Consider the following 22,512-nt stretch of genomic DNA (forward strand, 5'->3'; position numbering starts at 1 on the left):
TGCAACAGGAAGGGAAGCTCAGACGCTGGTCATGTGCTGGTTGGAGTGACCCCCGCCCCTGCCTCTGGAAAACCAGCACCCCGCTGCCATCATCGCCCACTCCCATTAGTTATTCACAACCTTCTTCAAAATGGTAACCTTCAAAAGAAAACATATAGTAAAGCACCAAACTGTAGTGCACAAGGTCAAAACTCGTGTTTGGGAGAAAAGAGAATTAATCAAGAGTACTTTGTTGAGGATTTTTGCATCCATGTTCATCAGTGATATTCGCTGATAATTTTCTTTTTTCTGTGGTAGTATCCTCATCTGGTTTTGGTATCAGGGTGGGTGATGCTGGCCTCACAGAATGAGTTTGGGAGTTATTCCTTCCTCTGCAATTTTTTGGAAGAGTTTCAGAAGGTTAACTGTTAACTCTTCTCTAAATGTTTGATAGAATTTATCTGTAAAGCCCTCTGGCCCTGGACTTTGGTTTGTTGGGAGTTTTTAAAACACAATTTCAATTTCCACTTAAGTACTTGTGATTGGTGTGTTCCTATTTTCTATTTCTTCCTTGTTCCGTCTTGGCAGGTTGTACCTTGCTAAGAATTTGTCCCTTTTGTCTAGGGTGTCTATTTTGCTGGTGTACAGGTAAGTGCTGAGAGTAGTTTCCAACGGTCCTTTGAATTTCTGTGGTGTCGGTTGCAGCTTTTCTTTTTTCCTTTCTAATTTTATTGATTTACACCCTTTCCCCTTTTTATCTTGATGAGTCTGGCTAATGGTTTATCAGCTTTGTTTATCTTTGCAAAGACCTAGCTTTTAGTTTCATTGATCTTTTCTACTGTTTCCTTCATCACTGTTACATTTATTTCTGCTCTGATCTTTATCCTCAACAAAATACTAGCAATTCTAATCCAACAATATAGTAAAAGGATCATACACCATGATTAAGTGGGATTTATTTCAGGGATACAAGGAGTTTTCAGTATCTTCAAGTCAATTAGTGTGATACACCCCATCAACAAACTGAAGAATAAAAACCATATGATCATCTCAATTGATGCAGAAAAAGCTTTTGACAAAACTCAACACCAATGTATGATTAAAAACTGTCCAGAAAGTGGGCATAGAGAAAACCTACCTCAACGTAACAAAGGCCATATATGACAAACCTACAGCTAACATCATTCTCAATGGTGAAAAGCTGAAAGCATTTCCTCTAAAATCAGGAACAAGACAAGGATGTCCACTCTTGCCACTTTTATTCAACATAGCTTTGGGAGTCTAGCCACGGCAATCAGAGGGGAAAAAAAAGAAAGAAAAGGAATCCAAATTGGAAAAGAAGTAAAACCATCACTGTTTGCAAATGACACACTATACAACGAAAATCCTAAAGATGTTATCAGAAAACTACCAGAGCTCATCAATGAATCTGGTAAAGTTGCAGGATACAAAATTAATACACAGAAATCTACTGCATTTCTATACACTAACAACAAAATATCAGAAATAAAGAAACAATCCTATTTACCAATGCATTGAAAAGAAAATATCTAGATGTAAGGCCAGATACTATAAAACTCTTTAGAAGAAAACATGGGCAGAGCATTCTTTGACATAAATCACCGCAAGATCTTATTTGATCTACCTCCTAGAGTAAGGAAAATAAAAACAAAAATAAACAAACAGGACCATAAACAAAACAAAAAGAACCCTCAGAACGGGAGAAAATCTTTGCAAATGAAGCAACAAGGGATTAATCTCCAAAATATACAGACAGCGCATGTAGCTCAATATCAAAAAGCAAACAATCCAATCAAAGCATGGGTGGAAGACATAAGCAAAGATGGTTTAAAGAGCACATGAAAAGATACTCCATATCACTAATTACTAGAGAAAGGCAAATCAAAACTACAGTGGGGTATCACCTCATGCCAGTCAGAATGGCCATCATCAAAAAATCTACAATTAATACTGGAGCAGATGTGGAGAAAAGGAAACCCTCCTACATTGTAGATGGGAGGGTAAATTGGTGCAACCACTGTGGAAAACAGTATGGAAGTGCCTTAGAAAACTAAAAATAGACCGACCATGTGATCCAGGAATCCCAGTCCTAGGCATATACTGAAGGAAACAGTAGTGAGAAGGAAAAAAAGTGCACCCCAGGGGTCACTGCAGCATTTATGAACTTATTTACAAAATAGAAACAGACTCAGAGATTTTGCAAACAAGCTTATGGTTACTAAAGGGGGAGGAGAATAAACTGGGAGTTTGGGATTGATATATATACACTGCTATATTTAAAACAGATGACCAACAAGACTTACTGTATAGCACAGGGAACTATGCTTAATATTTTGTAATAACCTAAACGGGAAAAGCATTTGAGAAAGAATAGGTATGTGCATATGTACAAATGAGTCACTTTACACCTAAAACTAACACATTGTTTATCAACTATACTCCGATATGAAATAAAAATTTAGAAAAAAAAAAACAACACTCCCTAACACCATATATGAAAATAAACTCAAAATGATATAAAGACCTAAACGTAAGGCATGATACCACAAGACTCCCAGGAGAGTAACACAGGCAAAACATTCTGGCATAAATCATAGCAATGTTTTCTTAGGTCAGTCTCCTAAGACAAAAGAAATAAAAGCAAAAATAAAGAAATGGAACCAAACTAAACTTAAAAGCTTCTGCAAAGAAAACACTGACAAAATGAGGAGAGAAAATATGTGCAAACAATGCAGCCAAGGAGTTAATTTCCAAAACATACAAACAGTTCATGTGACTCAGTATCAAAAAAGCAACTCGGATGAAAGAGCAGACCTGAGCCGACACTTCTCTGAAGGGAACATACAGATGATTGACAGGCACGTGAAGGGACAGTCAGCATGGCTAAGTGCTGGAGAAACGGAAATCAAAACCACAATGAGAGCACTCCACAAAGATGAGAACGGACAACATGAAAGACCTACAGAAGATAAATGCTGGAGAGAACTGGAGAAAAGGGATCCCTCCTATACTGTTGGTGGGGATGCACAAATTGGAGAACTATGGCGAACAATAGGTTCCTTTTTAAAAACTAGTCATTGCAGCATTAGTTATAATAGCTAGGATATGGAAGCAACCTAGATGTCCATTGACAGCTGAATGGATAAAGAAGTTGTGGTCCATATATATAACGGAATATTAGCCATAAAAAGGCATGCATCTGAGTCAGTTCTAGTGAGGTGGATGAACCTAGAGCGTGTTATACAGAGTGAAGTCAGAGAAAAACAAATATCATATGTTAACACATATATATGGAACCCAGAAGGATGGTACTGATGAACTCATTTGCAGGGCAGGAACAGAGACACAGTCAGAGGTCAGACTTGTGGTTACAGTGGGGGAAGAAGAGGGTGAGACAAATACAGAGTAACATTAAAACACAAATATTACCATATGTTAAACAGACAGCTAGTGGGGAGCTGCTGAGCTACACAGGACCCACACAGGTGCGCTGTGATGACTGAGAGGGGCGGGATGTGGTGAGGACTGGGAGGGAGGCTCAAGACGGAGGGGACATATGTATACCTATGGCTGCTTCATGCTGATATATGACAGATACCAACACGATTCCATAAAGCAATTTTCCTCCAATTAAAAACTAAAACTAAAACTAGATCTACAATATGATCCAGCAATCCAACTCCTAGGCTTATATCCAGAAAGAAAATAACTCCTTGAGGTGCATGTATCTTTTCACATACATGCATTGGAAAGATGTGTGCACCCCACGTTCACAGCAGTACTGTTTACAATAGCCAAGATGTGGAAGCAACCCATGTGACTATCAACAGATGAATGGATAAGATGTGGCACGTATATATACACAAGAAAATTAAAAAGAATGAACCATTGCCCTTTGCAGCAATGTGGATGGACCTACAGGATATTATCACACTAAGTGAAGTCAGACAGAAAAAGACAAACACTGTATGATATCGCTTAATATGTGGTATCTAAAAAGTAAATCTATTTACAAAACAGAAACAGACTCAAAAGACAAACTTATTTGTTACCAAAGGGAAAGGGAGCAGGGTGGGGCAAATTGGGAGTATGGGATTAACAGATACACAATGCTATATATAAAATAAATAAGTAACAAGGATTTACTGCAAAACATAGGGAACAATATTCAATATCTTGTAATAACCCATAAGGGAAAATAATCTGAAAAATTTATATATATATATGTATATATATAAATACTGAATCACTTTGCTGTATACCTGAAACATATAATATTGTAAATCAACTATACTTGGATTTTTAAAAAATGAGCAAGGGGTAATGAAAAAACTGGGAAACATAACCACAGTCACAGTTACGTACGTTTTACCATACATTTATACTATAAAGGATGTCCTCTCCTACAAGAATGCCTCATCCTTCCATGCCATAGGTCCAAATGCTCCCCCATCCTTCCAGGCCCAGCTCCAGAGTCAGCCCCCACCCCATCTGAGAAGCCTTTGCCCATCCAGCTTCACAGGGTGCGTCCTTGTTCTGAAGTCCCATCGCACATGTGCACACATAACTACACAAATCGCTTCTTGCCTTGTATTCTACTTACTGGCAGGTGTGACTCATTTTCCTCCTAGACTAGGAACTCCCTGAAGGCAAAGAACATGTCTGATTCATTCTCAAAGCCCCATAGCATTCAGCCCTTGCGAAAGGAAATACTGTTTAACTAGATCAACTCTGAGTTGTTAAATCCTAGCCCACGTTTCCTCCTAAGAAAGCTATCCAAGAAATGTCAAGGCAATGCATTGAGCACTGGGTGTCAGGTAAAGAGAAGCTTGTCTCCAGTACGGGGCCCCATCATTTATTCCCCTGCCACAGGCGGCATGTCTGCTACTTACATCCAAGTCCATCTCCGGGTACTTCCGGCCCTTGCTTTTGCCTAGACACTTGGTTTTTCCTCCTTCGAGCAGCTGGCACCAGAATCCTTTCTTTGGATCAAACCTGTGGAGGTGGGGAAAGCCTTCATCGTTCCTCAGCCTGGAAGCCCTCCTGGCACTCTCCAACTCAGGGGCCAGACCCAGTAGAAGAACGTTTAGTGGGGGTTCTTTTGCTTTTTAATAAATTCAATCTTTATCAAGAAATGCTCTATCTACAATTGTGTTTAAGCATGTGTATATCTGGAAAGTTGCTGTTGTTTAGTAAACTCCAGAACTGACAAAGCAAGACTGCCTTCAGAATCTGAAGTCATGTGGGCCTTCCAGGGTATTTTGGGGAGAGCAGGTACTGTTACCGGGAGGGGAGGTATAGTGATGTCAGAATTCAGTCCCAGATCAGCAACTATCTGGAGATTCTTGGGCATTAGGACAGCAGGAGAATAGTTTCCTTCTGGCAGGAGAGCGAGATGGGGGTTTCTGAACAGGTCACAGGGCAGGCATGGTGATGCTGAGGGCAGCTGTCATTTACTGAGATTAGTACATTCTGGGCACTAAGCCAAGAGCTCCACAAGATAGTGGCCCTCGGGAGATAGGAATTATTATTATCTGTACCCCCAACCTACAGAGGAGGAAAGTGAGGCTTGAAGGAACTAAGACACAAGTTCAAAGTCCCACAGTTAAAGTAGTAATGGGTCTGGAATCCTCACCCAGGCATCTCTGCTCCCACAGCTATGCCCTTAGCTGCTGCTCCTCTCTACCCTCAGAGCAAAGGACTGACTTTCTTTCTCTACCTTCATCCTCCAAAGTAGGGAGATGGCGATATTCTTGCTGCAGGGCTTTCCAGAGAAGGTAGCTGGGGAAGGAGACTTTATTTCTCCTCCTGAGACCCCCTCATCCAGCTGTGTGTCATGGGTCTGAGATTCACCCTCGAAGACAGCCCCTCCTCAGCCCTGAGTCCCTCAACAAAGGCTGGCACTTATTCACCTTGGGAGGGCATTCTCAGTGTCCTTGCACTGGGTTTTACGTGATGAAAATTATTAACTGTTGACAATATTTATAGTATCTTTTTCCTTAAATTATATTTAAGTCATAAACTAATGCTGAGAAACCCTTAAGGGTATTAGAGCTGCTCATTGCTGGTCTAACTTAAACATTCTGAAAATGTTCAGTCCAGATTGAAAAGAACACCCTAGGGGAAGAACTACCAGAAGAGAACAGAGTCATCACCTCCCTTTTTCTTGAGTCAATACCTTTGTTTATATGACTCAAGTCATATTAACTTTTCTGCTAAACTGCCATCAGGGCCACGCATACTTCCTCATACTTGCTGACTTTAATCTGTGTCTCTCTCCTAATCATTCCAGCCTCCGGCTCTTGGGCCCATGTGCCTGTTTAGAACATCCCCCTGCTGAAAGGCCAAGATAACACTCACGCCAGCGTTTTGTGGTAGTCAATGGTGTTTGTCACCCCAAGGAACTTTTGCACTGTGTCCATCACTTTGGCAGGTTCTGTTCGCAGCAATTTGCCATCCAAGACCAGAATCTGGAAAAAAAAAGAGTGTGATCTGAACCTGTTTTCACTCCGGTGGCCAACAGGCCCCTAGTCTTCTGGGTCAGCAGCCACAGTTATGGGTTGGGGACCCTACGCTCTGTAGAGTGCCTTCTCCTCCTCCTCAGACAGGAGGCGTCCTTGTGCTTCAGTCCTGGGCAGTCTTGCTCCCTGCCTTCTTCTGACTGACACCGTCCTCTCCCAGCATTTAATCCATCACCAAGACCCTGTCTTTCCCTCCTGCCCCTACGACACCACCCTCTCTGCCTCTCTCCAAGTTTCTGGACTACATGTCACTCTCCTGCCTAAACCTTCCAAGGGTTTCCTTAAAATGCCTTAGCAACCTGGCTCTTTACCTCTCCAACTGGGCTCTCCCCTCCCTCCCAGGGCCTATTCCAGGGCTTTCTGGGTCCCCTTAGGGTTACAGAGCCTGCTGTGATGGGACAAGGGCTTGGGATAAACAAGACTGAAACCTTTGATGATCCCAAAAACCTAAGTGTCCAATGACTGCATTTCTGGCCCTGTCACTGGTAAAAGGGATCTTGAGGCCCTCAGCTAACTGCCCCAAGTCAGTGCTATAGCTGCCCTCCCGAGAGTCAGGGATAGGCCTACCTGGTTGGCATGAAAGGCGCTGAGCCAGCGCTCGATGTGGGTGGCGTACCAGCCAGGGACCAGGCAGCGGTTCTGGAGGGTGCGCAGTTTCAAGGATGCGTCGGGCCCAGCAGTGATCACCTCATGGAAAGTGTACTTCAGGGCTACCGGGTCATCGTGGGCTCGCTGGTGCTGCAGACAAGCGGGGAGAGAGGGTCAGTGTGTCACATGGAGGCACCAAAGGGAGAGGCTTTTGTGGGGCAGTGACTAGGAGGTGGCCAGGACACCGAGCTGGAACCAGGAGCCCTGGCCTCAAGATCTGGCTCTACCTGTCATTACCCTTTGACCTCAGGGAAGTCACAGCCCCCTGGAGCCCTAGTTTCCCCATCTTTGCAAGATGGGGGTCAGCCTAGGTCAGAATTTCCGAATGCTGGTCCCCTCACACCATCTCTGTGGTCTCTGCCATGCCCACCTGTGCAAGCCAAATCAACAGGATTGTCTTTATGTGGACACATCTTATTCACATAAATGCATTTCAAAATAAAACTCAATACTGCCTTCACAGACAGAAAACTAGAACCAGCTGTCGTATATAAAGATAATAAAGGTAATCATTCATAAATACAATAAAAATAAAGCTATGTGCTCACACACCAGGCAGATACAAATGTCTGCTCCAAGCCTTGATGCAGTCAGGCAGGCGGAGCCCGTGATAGGATTGGTGCCCTGGTACAAAGAGACACTACAGAGGTGGTTTGCCATGACACAGTGACATGGTGGCTGTCTAAAAGCCAGGAAGGGAGCTCTCACCAGGAGCCAGACCGACTGGTACCTCAGTCTTGGACTTGAGATTTCTAGGCTCCAGGACTGCGAGAAAAAAATGCTGCTGTTTAAGCCACCCAATCTATAATATTTGCTGTGGCAGCCCAAGCAGACTAAAACAGAAGGACTGGGGAAGAACTGGAAAGGGGAAAACACCAGGTTTGAAGCACCTGAAATAATGCCCCAGGCAGTCAGCATCTGCAGAGTGCCAAAGTCCAGAGATCACGAGCCTGTTCACCAGGGGTGACCCTCAGGAGCCCCCACACCCTCACTGAGCATCACACACAGCCTGGGCCAGGGACTGGGGGACAGCCCCCTTCCTCCTGATCTCCCCTCTGAAGCAGGCCATCATCCTTCCCTTCCCTTCCTTGGACCTCCCTGGACCGTCCTGGGAGGAATCAGCCCCCCTTCTCCTTATCCCGCCTCAGCCACAGACAGAAGAAAGAACAGGGGCTTAGACCTGGAGGAGCTGGGTTCAAAACGCCAGCACATGAACTTGAGCTAGTCACCGGCTTGATGAACCTGTCTGTGAGAGGAGACACAAAGCTCTCCGCCCTCTAGAGGAGGAGGTGCATTAGGACAGAACCCGGATGCCTCCACCCAGGGCTGCTTTCCCTCAGCCTCCCTCTCCTTCCTCTTTCCTCCCCTCATAAATACAGATGGTCAGTCTCTGCTCACTGCCGGGGCACAGGGTAGGGGGCAGCAGGGCACGCAAGAGAAATGGCTTCTGTTCCCCCGGGATCAAAGCCCAGAGGAAAGAATACTGGGGTATAGACAGAAAGTCCTAGATAAGTGAGAGGAAGAGTGGGGTTGTACACCAGAAAAGGAGGGTAACCAGGCTTGGGAGGGAGAGGAGGGGAGAGGTCTGTTGGGGGATCTGCACCCAGACTCCTACCAGCCTGTGGTCACAATGAAGCCCCAGAGAGGAAGCTCAGAGAGTAGCCAGGCCTACAGTAGGACCAGCTCTAGAGCAGGAAGCCCCCCACTCTGGCATAAGCATAATTCCAGCAAGACTGGCAGGTAGGGGAGGAAACCCCCCAAAAGACCCGAGGTTAAGCTTTCCTATAAGCCTAGTGGAAAGGTGCTCAGAAAAAATTCAGTCAGGTCATTGATATTACAGGAAATTCTAGTTCTTACACAATCAAGTAGAAACTAGAAGCTGTGTTCCCTCACACAAACCACAGTCCAGGTAACTTCCTTCCCTGATCAGGCATTTGCATCCTCCACTAGGAATGGCAGGTCCTGTGTTCTGTCCCTCTCTGAATTCCCAGCCCCACCCAGAGCCCAGTGAGGCGGCCACAGATAGCATGAAGCCTGGATCACTATTCGCCAAATCCTGGCTTCAGCAAGACAAAACCAGCCTCCACCTCTACTTGGAGAATCAGAGTCAGAGCAGGTCCCCAGATGAAGCTGGGAGGGGGAGCAGGTAACCTGGCTGGGACTCAGCATGGATTTCTGCCCGGCTGCTCCTCTGGGCTGGGAGCACAGTGGAGGGGACCCTGTTCTTACCCACCAGTGCACTGCAGGAGCCAGCTGAGGGTGAGCACAAAGACGACGCAGGAAAAGTGTTCGCTGATATTTATTAGTGGCTGAGTGGAGGACACAGCCCGTGCCACTGCCCAGGGCCCCTCCCCAGCTCACCTGGTACCAGGAGTAGGCTCGGTCCGCTGGGTTGATGAGGATGGTCAGGACCTTGGCCTTGGGTAACAGGGCAGCTGCCCGCCGGGGAGCCACTTCCGAATCAAAGTAGTTGGCGCTTTTCTCAAAGTAGAAGTCGGAGGTGGTGTTGGAGGGGATAGGGAAGAATTCCATGTACCTGCAGGAAGCCCACAGAAGAGGGCTCACAGGCAAGATTCAGGAGGAGGGGCCTGGGGAATGCAGCCGGGAAGGCCAGGCTCACTGAGGGGTGGAACGTGAGAACGCAAGCAGGCACGCTGCTCTGGGTCTAACGAGGACTTACTTGCCAGGATCCCTTACTTGCCAGGATCCAAGGCAGAGTGGCCACTGGCAGACTCCTTATGAATCAGCTGCTTTTTCGGGGAGACCTCAGGATCAAGAGGATCTGAAGACTTGTGGGTGTGATGTGTGTGGCGGGGCTGGGGGCAGGGGGAGGTGTGTACGCATGGGAAGGGGGTGTGTCTTTTCTTGTTAAACGGGATGCTCCCAGGGCGAACCTGACAGAGCCCTAACCCTTACTGCCACTAGGGGGCGAGCGGGGACGCTTCTGACCCGGGAACCCCAGCACTGAGGGGAAGGACGCCCTCTGCTGCCTCCAGGCTGCAGGGTTTCCTTCCTGACCTGATGGTACTTTCTAAGCTGTTACTGTAGACCAGCAGACAAGGAGGGGAGGTGACTGACTGCCTACCATCTGTCCCCCCACACTCCGCCTGCCTCATATGGGTGAACCTCACAGCTTCCCAGATGAACCTCCCACATCCCGCCCAGAGTGACTGTCCACACCAGTCCTCTGAGATCACCTCTAGGTTGAGGGCCCCTCAGAAAAGAAAATAAACACTCCAGACCCTCCCAGGGGCACCTACTCACGCAAGACGGAGCTACAGCTTCGGAAGTTTCTGGGAACCAAAGCCCACAGAGCCCGTCTTAGTTGAGGGCATAGGATCCCTACTCTATCCTGTGAGGCGAGGTTTCTCCTGGGTGGTCCCAGAGACCCATTTATCAGATTTCAGAGTTACCCGGGGGCCTGGGGGATTTCTGTACCCCTACAAACAAAATATTTGGAGTGGAGCTGAGAAATTGCTAGTTCTCTCACATTTCCAAAATTTCTTTACAAAATAGCACCTTTACGTTCACAGTTCATTGTTGGTTATACCTAAAGGGAGAAAGCTCTGAGAAAGAAGCTTTTTTGCTAAGTCTGTAGCAAAGCCATCCAGCAGCAAACCCTGACTTCAGAATCTTACCTGGCATAAATGTTCACATACTTTGCTACAGATATATTAATAAACTTGCTAATGGGTGCTGCCCCAGACCTTGGTGAAGGTGCTGTTAAATATGCTATGTCCCTCTAAATCCAGAAAGAGGTGACTTCCAATCATGCATCTGGTTACAACGGATTTTAGATAAGAGATTGTGGCAGTATCAGAGAGAGAAAAAGACAGCTAGATTGCCTGACAGATGATTGGAAGGAAGAAACAGAAAGTGGCTGCTGGTAATACACAAAGAAATACCAGAAAACAGAATAATGCCCATGAGGCCTCTACTCAGGTAAACCACAGACATAAAAATAATGATAAACAATACACGTATAAGGTTAGAAAAGACAAATAAGGGAGAGGCAAACAAGAAACACGGTGTGGAAGCATCCCCCCCAGCACCCACACCCTGGGGTAGCCTCTTGGTGACAGCTTCTGGTAGGAATCTACAACTCCAGCCACGCTCCCAGGAGACTCCCTGAAGACCTAACAAGCCACCTCTGAAGGGCTCACAAGAACGCCTCCTGCTACACGGTCAGTCACACGCAGTGGAAAGGGCCAGCTTTCCGGTCAGAACACCTGGATTTTTAACCCCTGCTCTGTCCTCAGCTCTCAGGGCCTCAGGCGTGTCCCTCTTCTCTTCTTGGACTCGTGAAGGCAAGGAAGGGGAGGGACTCTAACGTCTAGTATTCCGAGTCCAGGCAATAATACAAAGGGGCAAAGGGCTTCCTCATCAAGTGTCCCATCTGTGTACAGGCTCCAACATCATGACTCAAGGGTCACCGCACTCTGTCCCTGTTTACAGGAACTAGCTGCGTGTGAGCAAGCACCAGCTGCTTCCTGCTGTGGCCTCAGCAGACCTCCTCCTTGGCAGCCTCCATGGCGGCCGTCCTGTCCCACTGCTGACAGAAAGACCCACTCACCAGTCGATGCCTTTGTGATAGTTGTGGCCGTTAAAAAACTGGATCTCCTCAAAGGTCTCGGAGCTGGGGTAGTTGCTGCTGAGGTCAGGGTGCATGCCCAGGAACAGATAGAGGGCCGTGGTGCCTGCAGGGAAGGAAGGCAGGTGAGACCTGGGCCCAGGCCCCCAGTGAAAAGACAGTCTGAAATCCTGAGTTCTGGTCCTGGCTCTCTGTTACTCGCTGGGAGACACTGGAAAAGTCCCTTCTCTTCTCTGGGTTTAGTTTCTTCGTCTCTACCATGAGGGAAACACACTAAACTCAGGACAGGCAAATACAGAGCTTATAGGTGGGTGCCCCAACTCTTGAATCCACTGCAGACATCACTAGCCCATCACAGCACTCTTCATCACAAAGACTTGGCCTCAGAATCCTTCTCAGCACTGTACTCCAGCATTCACATCCACTTGATTACTGTCCCCTCAAAACCCCAGAAGAAGATGGTTTCTGCTGGCCCCTTCAAGCCCTGGGCTTCGGTCCTCTCTGGCATTTGGGAGGAACTCAAGGACAAGGGAGTTCCAGACTCACCAGCCTGCTGGGAAATTCCTGAAGGGCTAAGAAATCTGGCCCAGATGCCTCCTCTTTGAGTGCCCTTCCTTCACTCACACTCCCTCCCCATTCAACAGTACAGGGCTGACCCTCTCCCTTTAGAGGGTCCATTCCTTTCCTACACGGATCTACAGTTAACATGCTTTAATGAGAGGTTTCAGAAGAGAAGAGACCTCAGAGTTCGGTGGTTCAGAGTATATATTTTGGGGGCACAGAGACCAGAGTTCCAGACCTGGATATGCCATCTTCTAACTAAATGTGTTAGAGAAAGTGACAAGTTCTGAGAGCCAGGAGTGTTTGTCTGTAACATGGGAACAGCCATCCATACCCTGCAGTGTGCATGTCACCACTGCACACAGTCCTAACTTGTCACGGTCTCTTTGCCCTGACCCAGTTTTGCCAAGCACTGCTCAGTCTTGCAAAGCATCTGATCTGGGCTTCTCTGCTTGGACCCAAACTCCCAAGAGGACACCAAGAGAGCTCCCTGAGGCTGTGGTTCACAACAGGAGAATTCAATGCCCAACCTCTACCCTTCCCACCTCCACACTGATGGGCAACTCATGGTCACCCCAGCTTCGGTCCCACTTCCTGGGAAAGAGCGTGTAGATTACTGGAGAGTGGGACCAGGGCACGACGGTCTCCAGAATTGTGTGGCTGGGACAGCAGGGGAAGCTGTCAAGACAGTAAGGGAAGCTGGTCAAGAGTGGAGAGACCTGCCTGTTTTCTGGGGGCCAATGATGAGGAGCTTTGGGAAGCGGTCACACGTCTTCTCCTTGGACCAGATGTCCTTATGGCGCTTGTCTTCGCAGGGATCCTGAAATGACAGTGGAAGAGATGTCAGGGCGGGGCGGGAGAATGGACTCCGTGAGTGGATTCCAGACTCCCACTGCACACGGACGTGTGGCTCTTACAGCCCTGAGTGACAAGTGTAACTACACGTGTCCTTGTCACACCCCACCTCAGGACACTGAGCTACTGGTAGGCAGCAATGATTTCTGGTCAGTCTCCCACTCCCAGACAAAGCCTTAGAAAATGCTCACCCCAGCACTTGGCGCATAACAGGAGCTCACAGGCTCCCACTGTTGAATTTAAAAGGTCAGCAAGAGGTCAGAAAACTTTATGAAGTATAGTAAATCTTTTGAAATGTTTATTAAATATTTTAGGCTTGGGTACTATCCGGTCTCTGCTATTGGAGCTTGAAAGTAGTCACAGACAGTATGTACAAGAATGAGCATGGCCATGTTCCAATAAACTTTATTTACAAAAATAGACCACAGGGCAGGCCATACTGACTTAAAAGCTAGGTTGTGGACACCTGGTCTGAACTGTGAGACCATCAATTCAAGCTTCTGCTCCTAGTTTTTGACAGTCCCCACTGGGGCAGACAGCCAAAGTGGAAATGATGCTCAGCTGCAGAAGTGTCTGGTGGTAAAATTAAAGTCTGATGCAGTAAAGAACAATATTGCACAGGAACCTGGAACATTAGGTCCATGAATCAAGGTAAACTGCACATGGTCAAGCAGGAGATGGCAAGAGTTCATGCAAAGATGGGTGAATTTAATTCAGATGACTATTGTACCTACTACTGTGGGCAAGAATCCCTTAGAAGAAATGAAGTAGCCCTCATAGTCAAAGAAGGAGTCTAAAATGCAGTACTTAGGTGCAGTCTCAAAAACAACAGAAAGGTCTCGGTTCATTTCCAAGGCAAACCGCTCAGTATCACAGTAATCCAAGCCTAAGCCCCAACCACTAATGTTGAAGAAGATGAACTTGAATAGTTCCATGAAGACCTACAAGATCTTATAGAACTAACACCAAAAAAAGATGTCCTTTTCATCACTGGGAAGTGTAATGCAAAAGTAGGAAGTCAAGAGACACCTTAAGTAACAGGCAAGTTTAGCTTTGGAGTACAAAATGAAGCAGGGCAAAGGCTAACAGAGTTTTGCCAAGACAACACACTGGTCATAGCCAACAACCTCTGCCAACGACACAAGAGACAACTCTACACATGGACATCACCAGAAAGTCAATATCAAAATCAGATTGATTATATTCTTTGCAGCCAAAGATGGAGACGCTCTATACAGGCAGCAAAAACAAGACCAGGAGCTGACTGTGGCTCAGATCATGAACTCCTTATTGACAAATTCAGATTTAAGTTGAAGAAGTACAGAAAACCACTAGGCCATTCAGATATAACCTAAATCAAATCCCTTATGATTATACAGTGGAAGTGAGAAATAGATTTAAGGGATTAGATTTGACAGAGTGCCTGAAGAACGATGGATAGAGGTTTGTAACACTGTATAGGAGAAGTGATCAAAACCATCCCCAAGAAAAAGAAATGCAAAAAGGCAAAATGGTTGTCTGAGGATGCCTTATAAATAGCTGAGAAAAAAAGAGAAGGGCAAGGCAAAGGAGAAAAGGAAAGATACACCTACCTGAATGCAGAGTTTCAAAGAATAGCAAGGAGAGACAACAAAGTCTTAAGTGAACAATGCAAAGAAATAGAGGAAAGCAATAAAATGGGAAAGACTAGAGATCTCTTCAAGAAAATCAGAGATATCAAGGGAACATTTCATGCAAAGATGGACACAATAAAGGACAGAAATGGTATGGACCTAATAGAAGCAACAGATATTAAGAAGAGGTGGCAAGAATACGCAGAACTGTACAAATAAGATCTTAATGACCCAATAACCACAATGGTGTGATCACCCATGTAGAGCCAGACATCCTGGAATATGAAGTCAAGTGGGCCTCAGAAAGCATTACTATAAACAAAGCTAGTGGAGGTCTTGGAATTCCAGCTGAGCTATTTTAAATCCTAAAAGATGATGCTGTTAAAATCCTGCACTCAAAATGCCAGCAAATTTGGAAAACTCGGCAGGGGCCACACGACTGGAAAAGGTTGGTTTCGATTCCAATCTCAAAGAAGCACAATGCCAAACAATATTCAAACTCCCGCACAATTGCATTCATTTCACATGCTAGCAACACAATGCTCAAAATCCCTCAAGCTAGGCTTCAACAGTACATGAATCAAGAACTTCCAGATGTACAAGCTGGATTTAGAAAAGGAGAGGAACCAGAGATCATATTACCAACATTTGTTGATCATAGAAAAAGAAAAGGAAAAACCAGAAAAACATCTACTTCTGCTTTATTGACTACACTAAGCCTTTGACTGTGTGGAACACAACAAACTGGAAAATTCTGAAAGAGATGGGAATACCAGACCACCTAACCTGCCTCCTGAGAAACCTGTACACAGGTCAAGAAGCAACATTTAGAACTGGACATGAAACAATGGACTGGTTCAAAACTGGGAAAGGAGTCCGTCAAGGCTGTATATTGTCACCCCGCTTATTTAACTTACATGTAGGGTATATCACGCAAAATGCCGGGCTGGATGAAGCATAAGCTGGAATCAAGATTGCTAGGATATGCAGATGACACCACCCTAACAGCAGAAAGGAAAGAGGCACTAAAAAGCCTCTTGATGAAGGTAAAAGAGGAGAGTGAAAAAGCTGACTTAAAACTCAACATTCAAAAAATTATGATCAAGGCATCCAGTCCCATCAGTTCAGTTCAGTTCAGTCGCGTCTGACTCTTTGCGACCCCATGAATTGCAGCACGCCAGGCCTCCCTGTCCATCACCAACTCCCGGAGTGCACTCAGATTCACGTCCACCGAGTCAGTGATGCCATCCAGCCATCTCATCCTCTGTCGTCCCCTTCTCCTCCTGCCCCCAATCCCTCCCAGCATCAGAGTCTTTTCCAATGAGTCAACTCTTCGCATGAGGTGGCCAAAGTACTGGAGTTTCAGCTTTAGCCTCATTCCTTCCAAAGAAATCCTAGGGCTGATCTCCTTGCAGTCCAAGGGACTCTCAAGAGTCTTCTCCAACACCACAGTTCAAAAGCATCAATTCTTCGGCACTCAGCCTTCTTCACAGTCCAACTCTCACATTCATACATGACCACAGGAAAAACCATAGCCTTGACTAGACGGACCTTAGTCGGCAAAGTAATGGCTCTGCTTTTGAATATGCTATCTAGGTTGGTTATAACTTTTCTTCCAAGGAGTAAGCGTCTTTTAATTTCATGGCCAGTCCCATCACTTCATGGCAAATAGATGGGGGAAAAAATGGAAACAGAAACAGACTTTATTTTCTTGGGGTCTAAAATCACTGTGGATGGTGACTGCAGCCATGAAATTAAGATGCTTGCTCCTTGGGAGAAAATCATGACAAACCTAACAATGTGTTAAAAGACAGAGACATCACTTTGCCAACAAAGGTCCATACAGTCAAAGCTATGGTTTTTCCAGTACTCATGAACGAATGTGACAGCTGGATCATAAAGAAGGCTGAGAGCCAAAGAATTGATGCTTTCGAACTGTGGTGCTGGAAAAGACTCTTGAGAGTCCCTTGGACTGCAAGGAGATCAAACCAGTCAATCCTAAAGGAAATCAGTCCTGAATACTCATTGGAATGACTGATGCTGAAGTTCAAATACTTTGGCCATGTGATGCGAAGAGCAGATTCATCAGAAAAGACCCTGATGCTGGGAAAGATTGAGGGCAGGAGGAGAAGGGGGTGACAGAGGATGAGATGGTTGGAAGGCATCGTCCATTGAATCAAACTCCAGGAGACAGCGAAGGACAGGGAAGCTTGGCATGCCACAGTCCATGGGGTTGCAAAGAGTTGGACACGAATGAGCAACTGAACAACTGGGGCGGACTTCCCGAAGGACTGTCCCTTAAGCTCTCTGACTGGCCCCCTTTCCCGGGCCCAGGGCCTACTGGAGTGAGAAGGGACGTAACAGACTGAATCCAGGCAGGCCAGCAGCTGCTTCCCACACTCATTTATACCATGTCCACCTGCAGTCCCATGACACTGTTTTTCACAGGCTGTGTCTGAGTGTGCATTCACATAGGTTCTGCATGGGAGGTCTCATGTGCACAAGAACAAGTGACAGTGCCCCCGCTGGTGAGCAAGTGTACAGCTGAGTTTACACTCGAGAGAGCACGCGGGCCTGAGGACCGAGTCCCTGAGCCTGTGGCTGGAGCGCAGGCCTGTGGGTGCTGGGCCTTGCCTCCCTGCAGCGAGGTATCCAGGCCACCCACCCCACTCACCTGCCAGAGCGGGTCCTTCTCCTCGGAGAAGATCTGGAAGTACTTCTGGGCCAGCTGCACCGGGGGCAGCGTCTGCAGCCGGAGGTTGGTCCAGGAGTGCAGGAAGCGCACCAGGTGCTTGAAGGTGTACAGGCCCAGGCGGTCATTCCCGTAGTTGGACAGGTGTGTCATGAAGATGCTGATCTGCTCCAGGGAGGAAGATGGGAGGCAGGGGCTGTCAGCCTCTGAGCCCCCTTCACTACCTTCACCCCGACTTCTGACCCACTGGCCTTGCTTAAGCTTATGGTGCCACTCGATGACCAGTCCACGGTTCACCGGGGCCATTGGTCAACATGCCACGTGACCTTGGACTAGGTGCACCAGGTGAATTCAGTCTGACACCAAGCACAGCATCCCCGAAAGGGAAGCTGACCTCCTGTGCAGACACATGGGTGCTCTTTTGTACTTTTTTGGCAGGAAGGTGAGGGGGTACATGAACCATAGGAATACACGGTTACCCCACAAAGCTGATACCACCACCACTTGATATCTATCCAACATTATCAAAGCATGGATGATTATTTCCATTTTACAGATAAGGAAAGAGAGGCCCAGGAAAAGAGGTGAAAAGTTTAAAATGCACTCTACATCTATAGCGAGTGCCTTTTAAACTTTATCTATCAGTACATATATATAAATGTATACAGGTAGTGATATATAGTTTAACATATTCAGTTTATTATATATTTTAATATGCAATATTTATATATTTATACACACACAAAGATTGGAAAAAGAACATGGAGAAAAATGCCAACACTATTGTACAGAAGTGTAAGATGATAAAAGGAAACAAAGGCTGCTCAGATTCTCTGCCAAGGTCACACAGCAGGTGGGGACAGGGTCAGGGCTGGAATGCGGGTTTTCTAACTCCCAGCTGCACACCTGCTCCCACCCTCCCCCAGGGATGGCAGTCCAGCTGCCCCTCCTCACCCCAGCCAAGGGCTGGGGAGCACTTACAGGGTTCAGGAGCACGGTCAGGAAGAGCTCGCCCCCATTGATGATCTTGTCCAGCTCACTGGAGCCACCCGGGTACTCGTTGTAGAAGATGGTGTGTGTGAAGAGGCCGCAGGTCTGCCGCGGGAGGACCTAGGGATGGGGCGGGAGAGGAGCTATGGCTTCTCCAGGTCCAGATGGTGGCAGGCAGAGTCCTGCCAGAGAGGCAGCCTCCTATGTGACCACACAGCCCCCACCCTTGGGGGTCTTCCCCACCAAAGAATGTCTGCAGCCTGTGACAGTCCCCCAGGTGAGCCCACCTGGCCTTGCCAGTTTACACACGTAAATACTTTTCACATTTCTCTGTACAAAGTGAGCAGACTCCAAGGTAATAGGGACTGGCAAGGGAGAATCTTTCTGGCAACCTGGCCTGTGTGCCCAGAAAGGGCCCCTTCCCTCTCTAGAGCAGCACCCCCAGGCACGCTCTGTGACTCCTCTCCTGGCTTTAGCACTTGCCTCATGGCACTCTCGGTTGTGCACTGATTTAGCTGTTTCTTATGTGATCCACCCTCTCCGTCACCACCTTCATCCCCAGGGTCAGTAGGAATGCCTGAAAGGAGGAGGTCAGTGGCCGGATGGATGGAGGTGTGACTCTGGCCTTTCCATAGCTGCCCATCTGGACTGATAAGAACTATCTAGCCACTCCAGTGGCTGAGGTCAAAAACTGGGAGTAATCTTTCTCTCTCTTATATGCTATGTCCAACTCATCAGCAGTTCATGTATGCTCTAACTACTAACTAAGTCCAGAATCTGAACACATTCCAGCACTGCACCCTGGGCCAAGCCACCGCACCTCAACCGGAACACTGCAGCAGCCTCCGCCTGCTCCCGACTTTACCCCCTAGCAGCCAGAATGATGGAAATCCTTTTAATTTATGAGTCAGGTCATCAGAGCACTCCACTCAAACCACCCCCCCACACACACACACACACAGACTAAAGCTCAAGCCCATCCAGGGGTGTTAGTTGCCCTACATGACCCGGTCCACCAATCGCCCTTCTGACCTCATCACCTGCCACCTCCCAACTTGTCTTCTAGCCACAGTCGCCTGTTAGTTGGTCCTCAAAACCACCTGCACAAGCCTGCCTCACGGCCTTTGTGCTTGTTTTCTCTGCCATGCATGCTCTTCCTCATGTAGCAGCCTGGTTCCATCCCCAAAAGGCTCTCCGTAACCATCTTGTTTAAGTTTCTTCTTTTCCCGCATGCATGCTAAGTCATTTCAGTCATGACCGACTCTGCAACTCCTATGGACCATAGCCCTCCAGGCTCCTCTGTCCATGGGATTACCCAGACAAGAATACAGGACTAGCTTGCCAGGCCCTCCTCCAGGGATCTTCCCGACCCAGGGATCAAAGCCTCTTACGTCTCCCTGCACTGGCAGGTAGGTTAGCACCACCTGGGAAGCCCTCTCCTCTTCTGAGCCCACCCTTTCTCCATCCCCCTGCTTGACTCTTCTTCACAGCACTTATACCATCTGACCGTTATATACTTTACACAGTCATGAATGCACTGTCTCCTGTCACTAGAATGTCAGGTCTACAAAGGTGGGGACTTCTGTTGACTTTGTGGATTTCAGTATTCCCAGTGTGTAAAAAAGGGACAGACACATTTCACGTAAGCCAACAAATGGATGAGACAGAGGCCTGTCCCAGGGCCTCATCAGAGGCCTCTTAAAAAATGTTCAGCCACCTGATCCTGTCACAAAAGCATAAGAGTCGCTCACTAAAGAGGCAGACTGGCCTCCTCCCTCCCTGGGATAGAGAGCCTCAGGTGACAGAGGGGACAGCAGAAACCCCTAACCAGGTCCCCCAAATCCTGCCTCTCAGGCTCCGGGCCGCACTCACCATGATGCCGTTGTGGATGAAACCACGACGGTAGCGGGCTGGCTTCAGGTGGGGGTACTCCTCCGTGCTGGTCACGCGGATGTTCCACACCTGCTTCCAAGCCTCGTAGAGCTGCACATGCACAGGGTACACGCCCGAGTGGTGGGGTGCCACCGCGTACCCCATGTCTGTGGGAATGCCATGCTCCTGGGGAGAGGAGGGCCAGGGCAGGGTGAGCACAGGGTTCCTGCTCCTCTGGGCCTTACTTCCCCTTTGTAGGGCAGGGGAGAGAAGTCAGAGACTAGGACGGCAGGACGGCAGGTCTGAGACCTCGAGGTGCACATGGGGAAGCTGAGGCTTGGGGCCCAGAGTCTTGGAGGAAAGCACCGGCCGAGCCGGGACTTCAGCTCTCAGCCCAGTGTTCACTTCCTCCTGCTCCAGGAGTGAGAAGCAAGGATGGGCACCCTTCTGCCTTCGTGGTCTCTATGACTGGCTGGTAGCTCAGGGGGCACTAGCACCAGGCCTTATTCTCTCCTTGCTGGGCACCTCCTCCAGCTGTCCAGGGCTCCTAGTCTAGCCTCAAGACAAGAGCTTGGCTCCAGAAGCCAACAGTCCTGCGTTTAAGTTCTGGTTAGACCTCTTATAAGCTGGGGTGGCCTCCCCAAGCTTCCGTTTCTTATCTAAAATGATGCTATCAAGACACCGGGCTCTTGGGTATCAATGAGTCCTCAATGAGACAGTGGCTATAAAGATGTTAATAAAAAGCTGTCACATGGAACTGCAAAAGCAGCAGGAGGCCAGCAGTTCTGACCCCCAGTCCAGCCCCAAGCCCACCCAGCTCTGCCCTGTAGGGAATCTTACTCACGACAGCGAACTTCTTGTTCAGGGCCATCTGCTCAGCCAGCACAGACTGGTTGTGGAAAAGGTGGGGCTGCATGTGGCTCCACATGTGGGGGAACCACCAGAACTCCTTCACGTATGACAGTAGCAGGTCATCCCCCGCATCCTCAGCATCAGTACCTATAGCCCAAGCACAGGCAGCTCAGCCCAGCCCACCTGCCTCAAGGCCCAGGGATGGGCGTGGAAGGCCACTGCCCACCCAAAAGTTGCTCAGAGCAGTTCTATGAGCTATAGGGCAGCACAGAGAGAGCCCCAGTCCAGGTCCTGGAACCATGTGGCCTTGAGTCAGTGGATGACTTTGGCCAAGTTCCCCCATATTTGTGCCCTCGAGGTCTATCTGTTCAATATGCAGTTCAGATATAATGATCTCAATGGTTTCCTTTAGCTCTGACTTGCTTGCTGTGATTTTATTCCTGTTTTTCTGTGTTGTCTTTTACTTATTAACTTATAGATGTTTCTTGTATATATACAGGATGTTTACGCTGTCTTGTGTATATCACCCCAACTACCTCTGATATGCTAAGGGTTGTGTGTGTGTGGCTCAGCCATCTCTGACTGTTTGCAACCCAATGGACTGCAGCCTGCCAGGCTCCTTTCTCCATGGAATTTTCCAGCCAAGAATACTAGAGCGGGTTGCCGTTTCCTACTCCAAGGGGTGGAACCTGCCTCTCTTGTGTCTCCTGCACTGGCAGGCAGATTCTATACCACTAGTGCCAGCTGGGAAGCCCCGTTAAGGGTTAAGAACAAAAGAATACTAACAACCCAATGTTGCTCTTATTTGGCTTTGGCGCTAAGCTGCAGACTTTCCTCCCAGAGCTGCAGACCAGGAGAGTCTGCCTAGAATTTAAGAGAGGCTGTCCTCACTGTGGCCCAAGCAGGTGGCAGCTCAAGTGAATACTCACTACAGATGACCACTCATGGGCTCTTCCCTCCTGCCCAGTCCTGCAGGGTAGCATGTGAGGAACGAGGGAAAGTCACCAAGAGGAGGGCAAGTATGAACCAGAGAGCCCTCAGCCTTCAACCTCAACCCTTAAGACATGAAAATAAACTCATTCCAGGCAAAGAACAGGATAAAACCCCACAAGAACAACTAAATGAAGTGGAGATAGGCAACCAACCTGAAGAAGAATTTAAAGATGCTGAAGTGTGAGCTGCTCAACCTTGTCTGACTCTTTGCGACCCCATGGACTGTATGTAGCCTGTCAGGCTCCTCTGTCCATGGAATTCTTCAGGCAAGAATTCTGGAGTGGGTTTTCATTTCCTTCTCCAGAGGATCTTCCCAACCCCGGG

General features: G+C 47.7%; 1 protein-coding gene across 8 annotated transcripts in view; it reads right to left on the minus strand.

Annotated features, from left to right (window-relative positions):
- Positions 1-22,512, minus strand: part of NDST1 (N-deacetylase and N-sulfotransferase 1) — an 84,108-nt gene that overhangs the window by 4,745 nt on the left and 56,851 nt on the right. For 7 of the 8 annotated variants that reach the window (XM_018050151.1, XM_018050148.1, XM_018050150.1 and 4 more), the window contains 10 exons: positions 21,188-21,342; positions 20,344-20,529; positions 18,463-18,591; positions 17,464-17,646; positions 13,045-13,141; positions 11,743-11,866; positions 9,531-9,705; positions 7,089-7,259; positions 6,361-6,470; positions 4,893-4,995 (listed from right to left, as the gene is read on the minus strand). In XM_018050151.1, coding sequence (XP_017905640.1) covers positions 4,893-4,995; positions 6,361-6,470; positions 7,089-7,259; positions 9,531-9,705; positions 11,743-11,866; positions 13,045-13,141; positions 17,464-17,646; positions 18,463-18,591; positions 20,344-20,529; positions 21,188-21,342 — 1,433 coding nt within the window. Of the gene's footprint in view, positions 1-7; positions 139-4,892; positions 4,996-6,360; positions 6,471-7,088; positions 7,260-9,530; positions 9,706-11,742; positions 11,867-13,044; positions 13,142-17,463; positions 17,647-18,462; positions 18,592-20,343; positions 20,530-21,187; positions 21,343-22,512 lie in introns of those variants that run through there. The other variant, XM_018050155.1, reaches the window with a different exon arrangement.

Source organism: Capra hircus, chromosome 7, assembly GCF_001704415.2.
Source record: "Capra hircus breed San Clemente chromosome 7, ASM170441v1, whole genome shotgun sequence".
Classification (NCBI taxonomy): Eukaryota; Metazoa; Chordata; class Mammalia; order Artiodactyla; family Bovidae; genus Capra; species Capra hircus.